A 21223-nucleotide genomic window follows, 5' to 3' on the forward strand; every position below is an offset into this window, starting at 1 on the left:
GAAACATAAGCGGCACATTTTCTGGGCTGGTGGGTACTGTAAGTACCAGCTCAGAGTTTATCTTCAGTCAGACTTTATCTTCCTGTTCCCGTCCCATCCTCTGATGAGCTCCCTTCCACATCGACTTGCTTCTTCCTTATATCACTGCCTTCATTTAATATTCCTACAGTCCTCCCCCAACCTCTCTCTCTCTCTCTCTCTTTCTCCTCCGTTCTCCTTCCCCCTGACTCACCTTTCTTTTCCTGTTTTGTTTGCAAATCCACCGTTTTTTTGTTTTTTCCTTCCCCGCGACTTTGTTCCCTCCCCTTTCCTCCCTCGAAAGGCCTCACTAATTGGACATCAGTGTTCCAATAAAAGCCACTAATCAACACTAACCCTCCATTTAAAATGTAATCTCATATAAGGCGCGTACGCCCTTTCCCTTCGATTGGATTTCACATCTGAAGGACGAGGAGGCGCTATCCCGACATGCAAAGCAGATCGGCTTGGCAGATCTTACCCCCTCCCCCCCTCAGCCCCAAACTCCATTAAGCGGACAGCCAGCGCCGGCCGAGGGGGTCGAACCTGCTAAGCCCCGATACCCACCTGAAGCACCGCCAGGCAGGAACACTGTAATCTGCACCCTTTGGGTCCGCAGGAGTGGTCGAGGATGAATATTCATTTTGGACGGTGTGGTAGGATCGGTGATGTTGCAAAGCGGCCAAATAAAGCACCGGGCGTGTCACTGAAATATGGGTATGATATTCATAGATTCATCCGCGGATTTACATTACATTTACAGGCCGCGCAGCATCCAGGAAAGGGAAGGACAAACCGGCATTATTCTCAAGGCTTCCTACGTCAGACCCGGGATTTTCTCGAGGCCCGACTCTTCCGCGAGCAGAGCTCCCTCCCCGTTGGGGAGACAGATGGCGGGTTTCTGGTTTTGTTACCACCCACCCCTGCAGTGGAAATGTCAGGATCTGCTCACATATTTCAGGGGAAATCTCGAGCTGGCGTCAGACGCAGATATTTTATATTTTTTTCCTCCCGTGCCACGGGCTGCGAGATCGCAATCGGGATGATGAAGATGCCTGGGCTCGTTAAGACGCTGCCATCTTTAAGCTTTGGTGTGATCAAGACGGCCGCCGAAGGGAGGCCAAGTTATGTCAGACGTGTGATGTCAGCGACATCATTAAGGGTTACTGGGACAAATGAAATATCAAATCACTGGAAATAATTATTAAACGCTACGCCACCTCCAGGCGTTTGACATATTTTTTTAAACATTTATTTATTCAAGTGAATCTTTATTCAGCGATCATGAAATGCCATGCACCACCAGTCTGAAAATGATAATGTGGGGATACCCAGATACACCCCCCCACCGCACACAGACACACACACACACACACACACGTAAACATGCTTGTGCACCGAAACACACATTACACAGGGGCCTATATGGTTGTTGGCATCACTGAGAGAGATTATCTTTCAACATAAATTCACTTTATGCAATACAAGTTTCCTTTTAAATAATGCATTTTAAACACTCAAGAAAAGCAAAATCAAAACAAATTAAGACGTATATATATGTATCTATCAACATTCAGCCTAAATTATTCTTTGATTTGCACGGATTTGGGGAAGAAGAAGGAGAATTATTCCTTTATTCTTATTTTTATTCTGACATACAGGTACGATATTGCCAAAACATTCACACAGCATACTGGGGTAGAATGTCTGGATGTCTCTTCATTGTGTGCGTGAAAATTCAAGCATATTAAACTATAGCCTTGTTTTTGAGAAAACAACATAAATGGTTTCCTCTGAATGGGTCGACTTCGCTACAGCTTAATTTGCAAATCGAGATTTGGAGGATTTACTTGGATACCATCGAATAGAAGTTCAGACAATGAAGGGCTGGCTTACTTCCTTAAACTTCCCAGAGCGCAGCGTTTGTCTGACAATTTGATTAACTCAAATGTGAAACAAAAAAAAAATTGCGTAGATTTCCTTTTTATCTTTATTTGAATGGGCAGAACAAGAAAAAATAAACCACAATGATGGAGAGGTGAAAAAATATATAAAGCAGACCCTCCAGACGCTGTCCAAGGAGGTGAATAGATTTCAAAATGTCTGTCGGTGAAATATGAATCCAGGGTGCGTACATTTCCAGAACTCACACGCACACATATAGCATTTGTGAACCTAATCTTTCAAAATAACACCGCCACTTGGAGGGAGGTTTATTGTCGCCATGGCGATATAACCCAACCTGATCGACCATCAGACTTGCAAAGTGCTAACAAGGCGGGTAATTAGCTGACTCGTATGTCCGTGCTCTGGGATGAATCATTGATGTATATGCTATCTTTCCTGGGGGTCCCTGGACTCTTGTCTTTTGTCTTCTCACATCTATTCTTATTCTTTCTAATGGTTACATCTGGTCTGAAAGAAAAGCATTTCATTCATACTTCATGCGGCGCAATTCTCCAAAGAGATTAGCAGAGCACTCACTACAAGCCTTCAACCTATTTGGAGGTAATTGCGGGTTTTGAAATCGGCAGAATGTATTCATGGCGGGCTACCGCTTCCAAAACGCCTCAGCCAACACAAAGCTCCAACCCTGGCTCCGTGTCAGAACGGACTGTGGCATGACTTCGGATTCATAGCCCACACCGCTCTTGGTGCATTTTCTGTTTCTGCGCACGGGGTTGCGCCAAGGAGAGCATTTCGTTCAATTTTATGCAGCCTGTGAGCCTGTTGACCTGTATAGTTTCTCGCCTGCATCGGCACGCATGCGTGCACGTGCACGCTTCCTGACCGTCAGTGGGGAAAACGCATTAGATCATCATAGAGCTACGAGATGCAAGTGGACTCCTTGCCCAGAGCTCTGTGGGTCAGTGTGTTAGAAGTATGACAAATCGTCAGTGTGTATGTCCGACTCAACCATGAATCATGTACGCATGTACCCCTCTGTGTGTCTGTTAGTCAGCCCCGAGGTGACAGGCAGCCTAAATTGCTCCGTCTCCAACCCATTGTGTATCTTTTTATTTCCCTTTTTTCCCTATCTGACTATTTTGTCTCAGTTTGCTCACAGTACCTTTCCTCTAATGGTCTTTGACCCGGCCGGCCCCCCTAATTGATACTCTCCATTCTCTGACCCTCCTCTGACCTCCCCTCCTCCCCCCGCCTCTCGCTCCCCGTCTGCCTCCTTTTTGTCCTTGTTCTCTCTCTTCTTTCTTCCTTTGCCTTCTCTATCCCTTTCTGTATTGTCCTCCCTTTTCTCTTTCCCTCAACTATTTGTAAATTTTCTCATGCGCCAGCAGGTATTTGTAAGTCGGCATAAAAATGTTTCATCACCTCATTAGTCTCCCCTGAATACTGTGCACAAAATGTGCCCGACATAGACCAAATCTAATAGATATGGGGAATCGGGAATCAGAAGTCATTGAAGATGAGTCATATATTATGCTCTCTATTGTGATATTGTATGCTGGAAGAAACCAGCGACAACCAGAGTTACCCAACGCCCCAACGTGAAATCGACAAGGTCAGATTTTTTGTTCAGATCGTGTCAAGATATGATGATCTAGTCTGACTTGTGGAAGTCTCTTAATATGGAGCTGAGGCCATCTGAGGCCTTTAGAAGCCAAAAAGGGAAGTATTCGACTGCTAACCAACTTTATATCAGGTTATTAAATCCAAGGGTCTAAGTGGTCATCGTAACCGCAAACTGACCCAACAGGAAATCTCGGGCCATGGTTTCGTACTGACTGAGACGAGGCCGTTGCCGCGTTTTTATGACGCGGACTGGCCCTGCGATAAAACTTAACAACTTTAGTATGTAGACGTGAACGTTTATGATACGCCCTCCAGGCGGAAAATCTCAATTTAATCACACTATTTCACAGGCCATCGTCCAGTTATGGACCGCCTATTATTTGAGACCTAATTGATGATCTGATAAAGCATAAAGAGGACGCATCTAAACCCTTCGTTACTTGTTTTTCGCCCGCCTAGCCTCACGGCCTTCAGGAAAATAAGGTTTCCTGGTTGAAGATTGAAGATTGGTCGCTGGCAATCTTCGTTGGACCAAATTGAGCGTTCTCACAATTGATTAATTTTCCATAACTCCCTGTTTTCGGTGCTTTTACAAAGACTAATCCAATCCGGCAGTTATTAGTTATTATTCAGTTATTACGTCGTCAAAGTGCTAAGTCTGTAGTACAGGTGCCTCGACATTAATTTACACTTTCCACTGTGAATACCACAAACCTCGGTGTACAGGAGGATACTGCTGGAGGCCTGTGAGTACATTAATGGCCCATTGGAATGCACAGCAATCTGGGAATTCATAATGGCCGAGACAGGTTTTCTAGCTGCTGTGCATAATAGGTGTGAACGTGGGATGCATTGTCAATGAGCGCCGGCGCCATCTGAGCCACAATAATACCTTGAGCACTTTTGAATTCCTGCGCCTCGATCCATCCGTGTCGGAGAAGCATAACTCTTATGTAACCCCTACCACCACCGCCACAGATTCGTCATGTAGCCATAAATCAGAGAGCCTGTCCCCCCACCCGCCCACCTACCATTGTTATGATGTTGTGTCAGAGCATGACAGACAGGAACTTAAAGACGTGTGAGAGTCTCTAGCTGTTGTACCTAATGAATAAATTGCCTTCGCATTTGCCTGCGGGGTGATTAGCCATGCAAATCAATGGTTTGGAAGGCTTGCGTTGATGCCTGGCAAAAACGCTGAAGGAGGAGCTGGAGTCCGCGCTGTAACACACCCCTCTCCTCCCTCATTGTGGAGGGAAAATTAGGAATCGTTAATCGTCATTTCATTAGCATATGAGACCCCTCAGCCGCTCCACCCTACTTGGTACTTCTCAACAAATAGACACACTCAGGAGACGTCAACACAATGTTATACCCGTTGTGATGCTCAGATTTCTCAGATTCTCAGAGAACTTAAAAATGTATCTGATTTTAAATGTTTTCCATAATTTTGCTCAATATAATTTTGCGGTGGGATTGACCTCCTTTAACGATTCAATGAATCCAATTAGTTCCTGCTCTCTCACGTCCAGTCAGGCGAAGTACCTTCCTCCTTTTGACCGTTCCGAGGATCTTTTCACTGTTCAGTCCTCTCCAAAGATCGCACACAAAGAAAATCCAGCCCCTTATCATTCAATGTGTCCCTCAAACACATTGAATTTATTCATGAAACTGAAATTGGATATTCGATATACAGTATAAATTGATATACAAATATCTCTATTTGTAAAATAATCAAAAAAAACAAAACCACATTGAAAACCATACAAAACTACACTGAATTTCAAATGAGGATTGGAAATTATATAAAACTCAAAACAAAAGAAAAAAGGCACAATAACCCTGGTATGGAGTAGATTATGTGGATGTTATGTGTACGTGCATGTATATTGATTCTAGCTCAATGCTGGCGATGACCTCCAGACATCCTGGCCAAGTAGATGAGTTTCTGTGTCTCTCGTGTTTGATCCCATCCTTTAAAGGTAGAGCAAAGCCTCCCAGAATGCATCTGTTCGCCAACCCTCGCCCCTCGTTAATAGGGAGTCACGCTGGGCAGAAAGCCTCACCTGCGGAGGTGCAGATTACTGCAAACCAAGGTTCAGTGTGAAATGAATAGCGTGAACAACGAGAGCACAAGGCCCCCTATCTAATGAAGCCTGGAGGGCCGTGTGCCACTTATCGCCATGGTTACGGGGAGCAGCTTGTGTTTTACTGCACAAAATGGCTACCTGCGTTGCTAGATTTACCTCAATTCACAGAGAACACGTTCTTTCCATTTAGCTTCTGCCTCGTCCGCAGCGCATTCTCTTAGAACTGACCAATTATCAGCTCCGCATCAATTCCCGGGTTTTTTACTGGTAGCTCTGGCAGCGACAAAGCCAGCCTGCTGCTAACTGGCTGGTGCTTAACTCCTTTTCCCCTGGAGGTTCATGAATTATTCAGACAGAGTAAGGTCTGGAGTGTGAATTTTGCTGTGAACCTCGGTCCTTCTAGCCGAGAAGAGGACTCGCCGTGATCCATCCAATAGTCTGTGTTGCTTGTGTTGAATGTCGTGCACTCTCTAGAGATGCAAACTTTGAAGTGTTTCTGTTTTCCTCTCTTTGACCTGGTAGTTGAAGGGTAGCGGCTCAAATATCGCTCTTGGCCCCGGATGTCTGCAAGATTTCTGCCAAAGTCTCCTACATATCGCCGATTATCCCGTCATCAAACCTGCCAACACTTCCCGAGGGAGGACAGAGGGGGGGGGGACTGCTATCTAACTCGCTACAGAGTAAAGTACAGACTTAAAGTAAAGTCTGAAAGAGACTGTATAGTCATCGTTTTGGTGCTGGTGAACAACTAATAAAATCAAAGGCAAAATACAATGATCCGCCGGGTAAATTACAAGTACAAAATACAAGCTGTTTTCAATTGTAAAGCATCCTTATTCGTCTGCCTGACGATGTGCCCAGTCTCAGGGGACTTAAAAATCCGAAATGTGTGGATGTTTCGGATATTCTACGATGCCTCAATGGCCATCTAATTCACACAGTGAGTAAGATGAGGAGGGCTCACACGTTTAGATATGGAGGACCATAAGCACATTGCAATGCTGCAAATACGAGGACTGGTGGTCGACCGATTAATCGGTCGGCCACCACGAGACAATTGGCATCAGCTGATGTCAGCACTCACGAGGTCGATAAACAATAAATGTCTGCAGACTAGTGACGAGTGCAAAAATATTGTTTTTTTTCCGATACAAATTCAATATTTATTTTCCACACTATCGATATACCGGCAGCAGTTGCTTCCTCGCTCTCTCTTCACTCCAGCAACGAGTCACACACACCGCTGCAGCGGCCACATCGCCCCCGTCTTCTTCTGGTCACTAGTCTCATTCGCTCCGGTTTGTTATGGTGCAGAACCTCGTTGACCGGTTTTGAAAGAAAACAGCAGGAGTGCTGTTTGGAAATACTTTGCCCTTTAGGCAAAACGTAAACCCAACTCAGAGAATTGGAATGGAGTTGTTTTTTTCCTCCTCCAGACAGCGATGTGCCATGCGTGCATTCCAGTCTGTCCCATGCCGCATCACACCGTCTCCCCTTGCTTTCCGTTGCTATGGGAATTAATTTTGTTTTGTGTAAATACTTAATAAATACTTAATAAATCCCGTACTTCTGTAACGGGAAGCCTGTCTCAATTTCCCGACCAGATGTTAATACTGTATGATGCAGTTTATTATTATTTTGTTTCTTTATCATTTATAATTATTTCATATTTATTTTTCATTCATACATTTTTTCAACTTTCGTTTTTTGTTTATCTGTAGACATTTATTTATCTGACACATTATTTTTTTTAAATAAGTGAACTGCAGAGACAATGCAGACAATAACGTTAGTGTTAAATACATGTTCATATAACAGTGGCACAATGCATCGCAATGCTGCCTCACAACAACGAGGTCCTGGGTTCGATTCCCGCCTGGGGCGCTGTTGGCCACGCACTCCAGAGGTTATCTCCTGATTGGGGGCATTTCTGGAGTTTGCATGTTCTCCCCGTGCTCACACAGGGTTTCCTCCATATAACATCATAAGCAACCCCATGAAAAACATGCACAACAAATATTCTGACCAGCGATAAATGTTGAAGTTGGTGCTGTACTGTGAGCTGCCCACCGCTCCTGGCCTGCATCCTGGAGGAAGGACAAGCCTTGATGGAAAAAATTCAGAAAATACATTTCACACCCTCCATCTGCGTGTGTGTGTGTCGGCCGTAGCTGCACATAATGCATGTGTTGGGGTGTGTGTGTGTGTGTGTGTGTGTGTGTGTGTGTGTGTGCGTGTGTGATAATAAAAGACGAGCTAAAGTTTGTCCAGTTCATTACATATCAGCCATCTGCCCTGATCTCTAAATATCGTCATCAGCTGTTGAAAAATTGCCATATCGTTCGACCACTAATGAGAATCATTCTGGAGTTACATTTTTTATCGTAGTTAGTAAAATGAGTCTTTGGATGTACTGAAATGATTTGTTTGATGTCCACCCGAAAAGCTTGGATGGACTTTGCAGGCTTCGTCAAATCATTGGAATCCTCACTGAGCGTTGCGTGTTTCATCATTCACAAGCAATGTCCTGTTAATTTACTGCCATCGTTACCCGTTATGAACAGAGTAGACTTTGCTCTGTTGTTCCATTTCTCATTTTGGAAATCCCCATTTGGAAGCATTTGATTTTGAGGAATGTGATCCCGGTTTTCACTACTGAATGGGGTCACATGGGAAAACAGGACGTAGAAGTGTTCGCATGGAGGGAGCACAAAGCTTTTGACCACCTTGGCATTATTTGATCATAGTCCTCTACGGGCGTTATTTTGGTTATGGAGACACTATATGCGTTTCTGTCCAAGACATCTCCATACGATCCATGATTCCTCCCCACTACAATGTCCCAAATGGCCAGTCAGACCAATTAGGTCCTTTTAGCCTAACTGTCACTCAGTCTCTTGGCGCACTGGAGCAGCGGGGCAGCTTCTCCTGCGCCCAGACATACGGTACATTCAGATTCATACTGACATGCAGAGAAGGGGAGCTGCCATAGTGGTGGTAATAAGTCAAAGTTCTGTTGGCTGGGTATCGCACGCATGCATCAAAAACCAACTCACACAGGGCCCATGCGCTCATGTTTAAAATCATATTAAAGTAATAGCAGATCTGCCGCACTATCAGACGGCAAATCCACCTTCTCGCAGCACAGAAACACAAGCACACACCCACACACACCTGCCATCTGGATGCAGACGCGCATCATTGCATTGACCGGGAAAAGCACATTCCGTCTCTGGCGCAGTGAGATCCAGATTGTGCTGATGCGGTGCTAACACTCTGGCTCTGAAGGGGATTTACAGTAAGCGAGGGCCCCGTTCTCTATGATTTTTAAAGGCCCGGAGAAAACTCATTGAAGGTGGGAGCCCATTGGAAATCGACTCACGTGAGACTGAAACTCTCACAGAAAATAGAAAGAAAGGGAGGGAGGGGGAGGGAGGGAGAGAGAGAGAGGGAGAGAGGGAGAGAGGGGGGGAGAGAGAGAGAGACAATTAACCAAAAGATGGAGCCTGGTTGAGTGGCTGGATGGAGGGTAGGAGGGGAGAGGTCTATTAAAGGCAGCAGAGTAATCTCACCATCACGAGCCAAAACCCCCAGGACAAAATAGACAAATTAAAAAAGCTGTGTTTGTTTTTTGGTTTTTCAAAAGTAAAACCTGGCCACCAAGGTTTACTCGCCCCCACAACAGGCAACCACATCCAGCGAGGCCCCCTGACAGGATGGGGGCAGCTTCGGAAATGGCCGTGATTTATGCCGGAGTGCTAAAAATGAAATGAAAAAGGAGCAAGAAAAAAAATAAGCGAAATGAGCGAATCCCTAAGGTACTATTGATCTGCGGTTGTAACATACGCGCACTCACATATGCACACACACACACATACACACACACACGCACACACGTACACACACATACACACACATACACACTTGGGCTGGTTGCCAAGCAGCAGTGCTGGTGGTCAAATATGTACTGTATAATTGATTGAGTCGAGTTTGACACAGCGCTGTAATGTAATCTTGGGTAATATTGTCCCCGGTGGTGGGTGGGTGTGTGTGTGTGTGTGTGTGTGCATGTGCATATGTGAGTGTTGTGTTTCGCAGAAGGAAGTGACTGTGGTCCAACACATGCGATGTTTTGTACCACTGTGGTTTTTCTTGACACACACACACACACACACACACACACACACACACAGCCTGCGGGCGCTACATACAGCAACAGAATCCTCAGCACTAATGGACGTCTGCACATCAGATTCCCCAGTGTGTCCGGTGTGTGTGTGTGTGTGTGTGTGTGTTTGTGTGTGTTTCCGGTGTTTGTGTGTGTGTGTGTGTGTGTGTGTGTGGGTGTGGGTATGTAAGCCTTAGATTGTCATTGTTTTTCACTCGTGTTCCTGGAAAAAAGCAAAACATGAGGTGCATGCAATGTGGCTACAAATAGTTTTGAAAATAAATGATTGAATTTATTTGTTTCTACTACTGTACTGTGTATTTCAGTCCTTATTCCATGTTATCGCAGTAATGTTAACGCTTAAGCTTACATCCAGTTCTGTGTGTGTGTGTGTGTGTGTGTGTGTGTGTGTGTGTGTGTGTGTGTGTGTGTGTGTGTGTGTGTGTGTGTGTGTGTGTGTGTGTGTGTGTGTGTGTGTGTGTGTGTGTGTGTGTGTGTGCGTCTTCCTCTGTGTGTCTGGTGTAATTGCGGGCCTTTGAGGGAGAATCGATGCCAGCAACAAGATAACTGAGTTATCAAACTGCTTCATTGACTGACTGTCTCTTCCTTGTCATTCCCCTTTCTCTGCCTCTTTTTTCTCCCACTCTCACCCCACCACCCCTCTTTCAACTCCAACCCCCTGCTTCCCTTATTCCCTACACCGTTGCTCTTGAATATCTCCCCTCCCGTTTCTACCACATCCCTCTTTCTTACGTCTTTCCCCGACACCCCTCCACTCTTCACCCCATCACCAGGCCGTCAGACCTGCCCGCCGGAGAAGTTTGACTGCGGTGGGACGACCAGCAAGTGCCTGTCGTTGTCGTGGCGATGCGACGGCCAGAAGGACTGCGAGAATGGGGCGGACGAAGACCAGTGCGCCGCTGGTGAGTCGCCCTCCCCGAGGGATGGGGGGGGGGGGAAGTGGCGGGAGGTGATAGAGGGGAAGAAAGAATAGTTAATGCGCTTTTGAGATTGTAGCACTCCATGCCGTTATCTCCCCTTTCACACACCACCCGTACTCTGTGTTGCCCCCACCCCCCAAAAAAGAAAAGTTTAAACAAAACAGCATTGTCAGGTATCAACTGGTAGAATATGTTGCTTGTTATTCAACTTTTTTCAAAGCAGATGGAGTAGAAACACCAGAAAGACGAAGGAACCCTCTTGAGGGAAAGTGGCTTTGTGATTTTATGATGGAGGCAGAGGGAAGGGAAATAACCCAAAACCTTTCCCAAAACACCACAACAGCTTTTGAGGTAGTGAAGAAATAAAAGTGAAATGTTAAAACAGATTGGAAACTTTATTTATGAAAACAGCTGTTTTTCTTTTCCTAGATGGCTTGAGGGATCCGTGGTGGAAATAAAGCAGTGAAATGAATCTGGAAATAGGCCATCGTTACACCATTGGCTGTGGGCGAGAGGTTCACTTCCTGTCCTTGGGATTGTCACAGAAACACATTATGAGATTCAGCCAAGATCTGGTCCAAGATGAAGCTGGCTGGCTATGTTTAGCTGCACAAGCAAAAGTTTTCATTTTGTTATTTTTTTCTTCTTCAGTTTATGGTTTTGCTACAGAACATCATCAGAATCGATCTGATTTCCCAACCCAAAAGCATGATCCTTGATCAGTTTCTGGTGCCTGTTGAGTCAGAAAAGGGATGGGTGAAAAAAAGCTACCTAGTCTTTGCAGAGTGGGAGAAGTGGGACAGCCTTATTTTTGTTGTGGGGAAAACTATCTTTTAAGGTGTGATGTACAATATTCCTATGCAAGGAAACAGCACAGTCATGCCCCTAGTAACCTGCACAAGACACAGTTACACAAACCCACAAACTGTCGCTCTACTGAACGACTTTCCAAAGACACACTCATACACAGTGAATTACAGTATCGTAGGTCTCGTACATGCTGGACCAGAACTACATATTGTTAATGAATTGAAATTAAGTAGTTAATTATTAATGGAACCAATGACTACTTACAGAGGGCGGATAAAATAACAGAATCACAGAGCAATATACTAATATCAAGGAGCTAATAACAAGAAGGTCTACGTTTTGCCTTCAGAATGGATGCAATTCTTCTTGCAATGGTGTCGTACAATCCGGAACTGAGTGTAGTGGATATTGCACCATTCTTCAAGAGGAGAAGCCGATCTTTGAAGGATGACGGAGGTTAGAATTCTGCTGTACACTTTCTTAGCTCCAGAACTTCCCATTATAATCTTTAGTGTGGCAGTAGCTCAGGAGGTAGAGCGAGTCGTCTAGTAATCTGAAGTGTGTGGGAGGGCATTGGCATCCTGGAATAGGGAAACATCGTAAGGGAACAATTTGCACCACAGGGTGCACCTGGTCTTGTAAAATGGCCTCATAGCCCTTGGCCATTGTAGGACCATGCAGAGTAATTATTGGACCCAATGACTAATGACTCCTATATGTTGTTGGCTGTACCATTGGCTATACCATGATGGATCCCCCATGATGTTTAAGAGTGGCCAACAGATTTTGTTGGTTGGTTGTTGGTTGATGCTTTCAACCAACAACTGTTGGCCACTCTTAAACATGGTGGGGGAACATGGTGGGACTTGGTTTTTCCCCAAACATACAGTAAACCTGTCTCGGTTGAAAGAAGACTCATCAGACCACATTACCTTTTCCACTGCTCAGGGGTCAGTTCATTCCCTCGATACAATCAGTTTCTGAATGGTTTCCTTGCCACACGTTGCAGCTTTGTGAAGTTCACAATGTGTAGTTTTTGTTGAGGCTGCATCACAGAGGCTCTGATTCCAGTCTGTGGTCATTTTTGAGGCTGTGTTTGTGACATGTATCCACTGTCCATACATCCTTGTCTGTGAGCATCGAATTGCAACCACTGAGCCACCGTAACGTTTGTCCATGTTGTCCTATACCAGGGGTCGGCAACCTGCGGCTCCCGAGCCACATGTGGCTCTTTAGCCCCTCCCGTGTGGCTCCCTGTGGCTTTGACAAAAAATTATATGGAAATGAATAATGGTAATTTTTCAACATTTTAATTGAAACGTATCATTGTTTTAGGCCCAAAGTGATTCTTACATTCTTCAACTGTAAAAATGTGTAGCCTGTAAAAAAGCATAGCCTATAAAAAAAAAATAAACATTTCAGTGAACTAAATTGTGCATCAGTAGGTTTAAGTTTTCCGAGTTCCAGCTTTGATGGAATGCAGCTGCTTTGTAAGCACGCCACAGGAACGTGACGAGGCGGGTCCTCCTGTCGAGCAACCAATCAAAATCGAGTATTCGTCCCCTTATTGGCGCACGTGCAGACGTTCCAGCCAATGGGAAAGCAGACCGCTGGGAGTAGATACTGGATTGCAGCAGCACTTACTCTCCAGGAACGAGCTCTCCTCATATTCGGAACTCATTTGCGGGCAATACAGTAGCTATGCGTTACAAATCCCCAAAAAGAAATGTCTCGGAGGAAAATAAAGAATTGAAAAGTGCGCGGACCGATTTGTTTGCTTTCACCGCCAACACCGCTGGCTTACCGCTATGTTGATAGGCGGCGAGAAATTGGCAAACAAAAAAGGTTCATATTGAAAGACATTTCCAGAACATACACAATGCATTTGCTGAAAAGTATCCGGGCGGGGATGATGGAAGGAGAGCGATTTCGGAACTGCTGCGGAAAGCAGGGCAAATGTACTTTTAGGAATTATAAGAACATAAGGACATTTGCAACATAAATTGATGCAGCAAAGGCACACATTGGTGGATAACAATTGGACAGAATGCAGGAAATGAAGTGCTTCACACTCAAAATGTTACGAGGGAGGCAGCCCAGACCCCCCGCTTAATGTGCCCCCCAGTGTTCAAACAAAACCTCAGCCACTGCTCCTGCCAGCAGGAGCTTCCAGCCAAATCACCTGAGACATCTCTTCAGTGTGCTGCCTCTCATTTGCACTTGACTGCTTTCTAATGTTGATAGTCTAATTTAGACTTAATAGGCTGTGTTACCTTCATTATAAGGCTACAGGCTGTTTTGTGGCTCCAGACAGATTTTTATTTTTTTATTTTTTTATTTTTTTACCCAAAAAGGGCTCATTTGATAGTAAAGGTTGCCGACCCCTGTGCTATACCGTCAACATTTGTGACACATTCAATAATAATCATTGTGCAGTTTTTGTGAATGGCACACCTACTCTTTTGAACTTTGTTAGTTGGCTGTTGTTGTTTTAAAAACTCAAATAGAGAGAGCGTTATATGTCAGACCGCTTTTATTTCTGTCAACATCAACCTAATACGACTAAGTGTTGCAGCTTCATTTTTTTTTTTAGTTGCCTCAAAGTTAAACTTATTTTCATGTGGTGACATGTGGGCTATAATGTTGATGATTTCAATACACACACACCAAGGCATTTTAGAAAATAATATGGGTCAAACATTTGCCCTTTAACAGCATTATGCACTAAGAATATTGAAAATCAAGCGGAGCTGAGATGCAGGAGTTTCAGCTGAGTGTGAGCATGTGTATGTAAATACCTACACCTGGCATTTCCACGAGGTTCCAATCCAGACAGAATATGGAAAAGCTTTAACTGCAGTACATTTACACGTGCAATTGAAAATGTGCCTCGTTGACTGCTCGAAATCCGACTCCACTCCAATTCACACCTGTGGACTGCTGTCCTTTTGCTCTGCAAACCATTGCGGAAGGCCAATTGTTTCAGCACAGCTTTGACGGAAGTCAGCAATTTGAATTTGAATAAGATTTGACAGGCACACAAAGCCCACTTCTCTCTTTCTCTATGCGACATTCCTCACATCACTTAACACAGCACTTAAATTGGTGAAACATAGGAACCCAGCTGTTCATATGTGCTTTAAAGTCCCTGTAACGCAAAAGGAAATGTTTGTGCTGAGCTTGTTACAGCACAGAATAAATGTGTTATTAACCACTCAGCTAAATTTGAATGGTTACAAAAAATCGCCAAGTATATCAAATTAGGTTTCTAAATCATGGAGAAAAAAAAGGCAGTTCCCTCTGCTCTGAAAAGCTGGGGGGGGCGTGTCCGCTGAAGACGCTGAAACCACGCCCAATCACGTTACCTGTGTAATAATATATCATTTTTTACATTGGAATAACGTCCATGTTTGAATGTTGTGCTGTTTGAATGTTGTGTGTATGGTTGCTCACCTCAAAGCGTGGCTATCTGACTGCGGGGCTCCCCGCTCTCCACTGGCCCCTGCTGGCTCCTTCGCAGGCCAGGTTTGGGCTCTGTGGCCTGCTAGCATGCAGCTAATGCTAACGTAACCAAACCCCGTGCGGTCAAACCAGGGGGACGGTTCTTTTTGGTTTCCGGGCATCCATGGCATGAGTTCACGGTCTTCCTGAAGATGCCTTTTACTCCAGGTGTTTATCCCCAAGACAGCGTTTTATCCCAAACTCTGGGCTGTGAGCTTAGCTTATTTCACCACTGACTGTTGTTGTTGTATAGTTTTAGGGGCGCGGCCACGCTGAGTATGACCGTTCTATGTCATTGAGTCAGGATTTAGTGGACCACAAAAACGGTGAGAAACAGTTTCAGCGTCTAACGCCACAATTCAGTACTACATCGTTCAGTTTTTTCACATGTTTTCAGCAGTTACTTTCTAACATCTATAGTGTGTTTAGAAACAGATCACTGAATTCACTTTACAGGGACTTTGAATTTGACTCATAAGTGAAAAGTGAGGAGTTTGTGTCATCTTGCACTTCCCTTTGTCAGAGGTGGAAAGCACATTTATCTTTGGAACTGTATGTACTCAGGAATCCTGAAATTTGAAAGCATTGATGAACTTTTTGGCCCCTTTTAATTGTGTCCGGGATGTTTGGATCATGCCTACGGGTCTTGACAAGTCATACCCGTTCTTACCCTTGAATAAGTTGTAACCCCCCCCTGAATGTCTGGACACCTTTTTGACACTGTTGGTCTTTACTCTCATTCTAGTATTGAATTGACCCTAAGGCTAGTTAGAATGTGGAGTTATATAGACATGTTTGACGTACAGGATCGCAGTTTGAATTGAAGTCTGTGCGACGCAATGTGCAATGATTATGTGAGAGAGTGAACAATCCCACAAGGGAAAGAAAGATCAGAAAATAACTGAAACCTTAAAATGGGATTCTGACCTTCGTTCGATGACTTACTTAAATGGCACAATGTTGTTTACATGACCACTTTTAGAATTACAGTCATTCCTAGTGGAGACTAGGATCAAATTGAAAGGTGCTTCGTCGCGTCCACAGTCACTTAGTCCTCCACTCCACTTTTCTTCATCCTTACCCTTTACTCCCTCTGACTCCGTTTCTCACTCCTTTCCGCACCCCCTTCTCCTTCGCTTTCTCTCTCCATCCGTCTGTTCATGACCCCTCATTTATCTCTATCTGCCGTGAGTTATTGTTGCACGGCGTGTGCTCGCATTAGGCAGTTCGCAGCCACTAATGACAACAAGTGCGGCCGCTGATATAGTCCTGTAAGCCCAGCGGCCACCGAGCATTTTCTAATGGGTATGGATCCAAAAACAACTCTCTCCATTTTCTTTCGCTTTCTCTGGCTCCCGGCCTTGTCTCTCTCGCTCTCTGTTTCTCCTTCTCTTTCCCTGTTCCTCTCCGTCCCCCTCTGTCTTTCTCCATTTTTGACCCCCGGGTAAAACCGGCGGCAGAAGCAGCACTGGCCACATACAGAGCGCGCAGCAAGGAAATGCTAAGCTAGGAAATGCTAAGCTAGGAAATGCTAAGCCAGGGAACGCTATGATTGGAAATGCTAAGATGGGAAATACTAAGATGGGAATGGCCACGATAGTGTTGCTGTCCGTTTCCGGTTTATTGCTATGCTCCTGCCAACTCACACAGAAAACACAACACAATAATGGCACGGCAGTGACATTTATCATCATTCTGTTGTTGATTATGGTTTTGTGGTTTCTGCTTCTTGTTGTGGATTGATTTAATGTTATTTCATGTTGAGACAGTTCTGCCATCTCTTTGGGTACTGACCAGAGGGATGACTCTCTTAAATGTCTTAAATTCAGTTTTACAATTATTATTAGGCCTTAAAAATCAATAAAAAGTCTTAAATCTGGATTTATGGGGTTTATAACGCCCAGCCTACTGTTGAGCCAAACACTTACCTTCATACTTCATGCTGCTACACATACAGCACCTGTTGTAGATGAACCCAACCGGAGAGAGAAGTCCAAAAGGATGCTTGTACTCACCCGTCCAAATTCTGTGGGAAAACGTAATGGCTACATGTATTCCAGCCAGAGTTTCCGTTAGAACAAATTGGTGCCGGTCAACTTGTCCGGGAAATATTATCTGTGTTTATTGAGCTTAAAAACAATTGGTAAGCAGTGGATGTAGAGAATGACATCATCAAGGCATGTAGACGTATAATACTTTTTATTGCATGTTCAAAATAACATTAGTCCCGTCCCGTCCTGTTTTAAAAGTAAATAAAGAAACACTATGCATATAGCAATTTCAAAGCGCAAGCGCACCCTGTCCTTCGGGGGAGGGGGGGAGGCTTATTTTCTATATCGACAAACGTGATTGGTCGGACGCTGCCACACCGTGATATCTGACGGAAAGGAAACTGTTTAAAATAACACTTTATAGAGTCATCTAGTTTATAACCTGCCCTGTCTCTAGCTAATGCGGACCTCTGCCACATGCCAAACACATGCTGCTCACCCTCATACTTACCTGCAATACTTGATCGTCCCTTCCCTCGCGTCCTTCCATTAGCTCCGCTGTCGGCTTTTTCTCTCGTTGATCTCCATCTCGCTCTCTCTCGCTCTCGTTCTCAGCCCCCAGCCGCAGCTCCTCTCCTTTTCTCTCATCACATATCCTGCATTTCACCTGTCCGTCACAGGAACGTGAACCCGCCATTTCATTCTCTTTCAATTTCTCAGTATTGACACTTTGGGGGCGGAGGGGGCAATTGCGTCGTCTGCGTTCTCCGCCGGGCCTTTCGTCTTCACATATTCCTCATTGAAGTGGAAGATAAGACGTTTCGTAGCACAGGGGAACATTTCACAGTGATCTTGGTGATAATTGATTCCCGGCTATGCATGTATGAGTGTTGTGTGTGTGTGTGCGTGTGTGTCACGGTCAATGAAAAAAGTGTTTGTATGGTATGCATAGCCATAGTGTGTGTGTGTGTGTGTGTGTATGTGTGTGTGTGCGTGTGCGTGTGTGTGTGCGTGCGTGTGTGCGTGCGTGCGTGCGAGGGGTTTCCTCTAAATGCTGAAGGATTCTCTCTCCCTCAATATTGTTTCCGGCGTGGAGAACCGCAGACGTCATTTCCAAAAAATTCAATGAAAAAGAGAAAGACACGTCTCTAGTAGCAAATGTCCTCAGCCAGAAAGAATTACCTCAGAAAATATTTACGAAACGAAAATGCTCAAATGTGTAATATTTGGCTCTGAATCACAATTGTGTGAATTTGTGTTTGGTGCCAAATTAGAGCATTTGTTCCTCTTCTCTCCAGTCAATAGTCTGTGATTAGCAGAGTAATAGCATGAAACAATATGCGTTCATGTTCGACATAGAAGTCATTTGAATTACATGGTATATCATTTTGTCTCTATCTGACAAAACATGAATTCAATTTATTTGATTATAAACTCAAGAAGTACTAAATTGATGGTGTCTAGCTTTACATCCTTGTATGAACAATATACTGTATGAACACACAAGGTTCTATGTAAGATAGAACTTTTTCTAAAAAGTATAGCACTTGAAGGACTATATAGAACTTACAGGTTCTATATAGTTCCATAAGTTCTATAGTGAATGACTTCCTCAGTGATAGAGGCTTAAGATGAGAGGTTGTATTTTCCACAGTAAAAGCGTACAGTATATATCACTGTACAAAAACTCAAAACATGAAACAAAGCAAACAAAAAAAATACCGGTAAAAACAATACAAATCTGTTTCTGTTCAACTTGTTTTATGTATTGAGCACCCCTGGAGTTTTAGTTACTCTCTCTCACACACACACTTACACACACACACACACACACACACACACACACACACACACTCTCACACACTCAGGGGGGTATAACAGGACAAGCATCAATATGCCTGTCAGCGCCCTGAAGCCTGGCTGGTTTAAACCGACGTTTCCACATTAGGAGCATGCGATTTACACCCGCGTCGATATCCTGCTCAGAAAAAAAACCTGCGGGAAATCTGCTTACAGGCTCTGGGACCCGAATATGTGTGAGGCGAAAAAAAGAAAAGATAAAGATTTTATGAGATGATTTCATGCAACACCCAGAGGCTCCGCCGACAAATTTTTCCATCAAGAATGGGCGGGGGGAAAAAAACAGCTCTGCACAGAATGTATGGTATATGAGCACGAGCATGTGCGCGCTCACCGGTGCTCACATGTGCACAAACTCACACACACATTCGTTGGCACATGAATGCACACACCAGCACAGAAATACACAATAAGTTGGGAAAGGTGGGCTACCACGTGTTACATGTGTGTGCTTTCGTCCGGCGTGCTTTGATGGCTTTTTGCACAAGTATTTCACTGGTATCAAAGTGAGGTCCGAGAAAATACACTTGGTAAATGTGGACCTGCTCCTGGTGCATTTGTAAACCAAAAAAAAAATAATAATCGGAAACTGGTCCTTATAAGTAAAGTAAAACACATGCACACACACATACACACACACACACACACACACGCACACACACACACACGCACACACACAGACACAGACACAGATTCTAAGATGCTGGCCTTCCACCTACAGCTCTTCTTAAATCTGCTCCTCCCTTCCTCTTTGTAACCCCCCTAATCCCACCCGTCTCCCCAGTGCCTTCACCCAGTGCTCCACCTCCACCCCTCCCTCTCTCTCTCTCTCTCTCTCTCTCTCTCTCTCTCTCTCTCTCTCTCTCTCTGCTCCCCACTCCCCCACGGGAGGCCCCCAAATCAGAGTGGCGCTCACATTAATTAGGCTGCTAATTGAGCATATCCATATGTTGAATTAAACATGGAGTCAGGAAGGACGGGCTCTTTATTATGCTTAAAACAGGGGAAGAAAGTTTATCTGTCTTTAATTCATGATAATGAGGAACACAGAGTCGTTTATCCCCCCCCCCCCGCCCACTGGCATTTTGTGCTTCTGATAACAAATGCCTGTGTGTGTGTGTGTGTGTGTGTGTGTGTGTGTGTGTGTGTGTGTGTGTGTGTGTGTGTGTGTGTGTGTGTGTGTGTGTGTGTGTGTGTGTGTGTGTGTGTGTGTGTGTGTGTGTGTGTGTGTGTGTGTGTGTGGATGTGCGGATGTCTGCGCGTGTGTGCGTGTTTTGTTGTTTGTCTGCAGAGACGTTCCTATTAAGAGTCAAAGAGTGTTAACTCAGACTTGCATTTTTAAGTAGGAAACCGTCTTTGTTTGTGTGGTTGTGTACAGCTTTCCAGGAAAACACCATCCTTTGTATTTGAGCCTCTCCTATCAATACAAAAACGATTTCTGTAAACAAGGTACTTTGTTTACGTGTGTGTGTGTGTGTGTGTGTGTGTGTGTGTGTAAGCACACGCACACATGACTGCTTGTTTGCTTATACACACACATATTTACTCACACACACACATTGGCAAATGCAGAGCTCTGAAGTTCTGTTTTCTTCTTTCCTAAAATTGTATTTGTGTATGTAGATCTGTGCCTGTGTGTGTGTGTGCGTGCATGCGTGCGTGTGTGTGTGTATGTGTGTGTATCAAAGCTGCATTAGGATATCAATCAAGTGATTATCATTGTTAAGTGATAGAAAGAAGAGATTTTCCCTCCTTCTTTTACTTCTTTAATTCTCTGTTTCACTTTCTCCCAAACTTCTGTGTTAAACTGACCGGCCAGTAAAACCCCTTTATATTTCTCTCTCTCTCTCTCTCTCTCTCTCTCTCTCTCTCTCGCTCTCTCTCTCTCTCTCTCTCTCTCTCTGTCTCTCTCTCTCTCTTCTCCTCCCATCACTTCCTCATCTCCTGTTGCTTCTTCCTGTTTCTCTGCATTCCCTCCTTTGATGCATTCCCTCCCAGAGGGAGGTCCGGAGGGAACGGCTCTTCCCCGCACTTTGAAAAACAGTCAGAGCTTCCACCACTATAGAAAAACAAAAATGACTCATAATGCACTGTCTCTTCTTTCCACCCCCCTGCACGCTGGAATGCAATATTAGGAGTCATTGAGATCTGCGTGTGATGAAATGAATTTGAAATTGTATTTTGCGTTATATGATAATTCTAAGTATTTAGATGTCACAGAAATTAAGAATATTTTTTGTCAACAGAATTGGGCGGATTTATTTTTTCATCGGTTCACCAGAACCAAGAAGTGGTCCTCGTGCCATACACGCC

General features: G+C 44.5%; 1 protein-coding gene across 1 annotated transcript in view; it reads left to right on the top strand.

The window, feature by feature from the left end:
* The window catches only part of lrp8 (low density lipoprotein receptor-related protein 8, apolipoprotein e receptor), a gene marked incomplete at both ends in the record, with an annotated part of 180598 nt that overhangs the window by 96631 nt on the left and 62744 nt on the right, over window positions 1-21223 (top strand). Inside the window, one exon of the mRNA XM_080010925.1 lies at window positions 10602-10730. Coding sequence (XP_079867051.1) covers window positions 10602-10730 — 129 coding nt within the window. The remainder of the gene's footprint in view (window positions 1-10601; window positions 10731-21223) is intronic.

Source organism: Zeus faber, assembly GCF_960531495.2.
Source record: "Zeus faber genome assembly, chromosome: 1".
Lineage (NCBI taxonomy): Eukaryota > Metazoa > Chordata > Actinopteri > Zeiformes > Zeidae > Zeus > Zeus faber.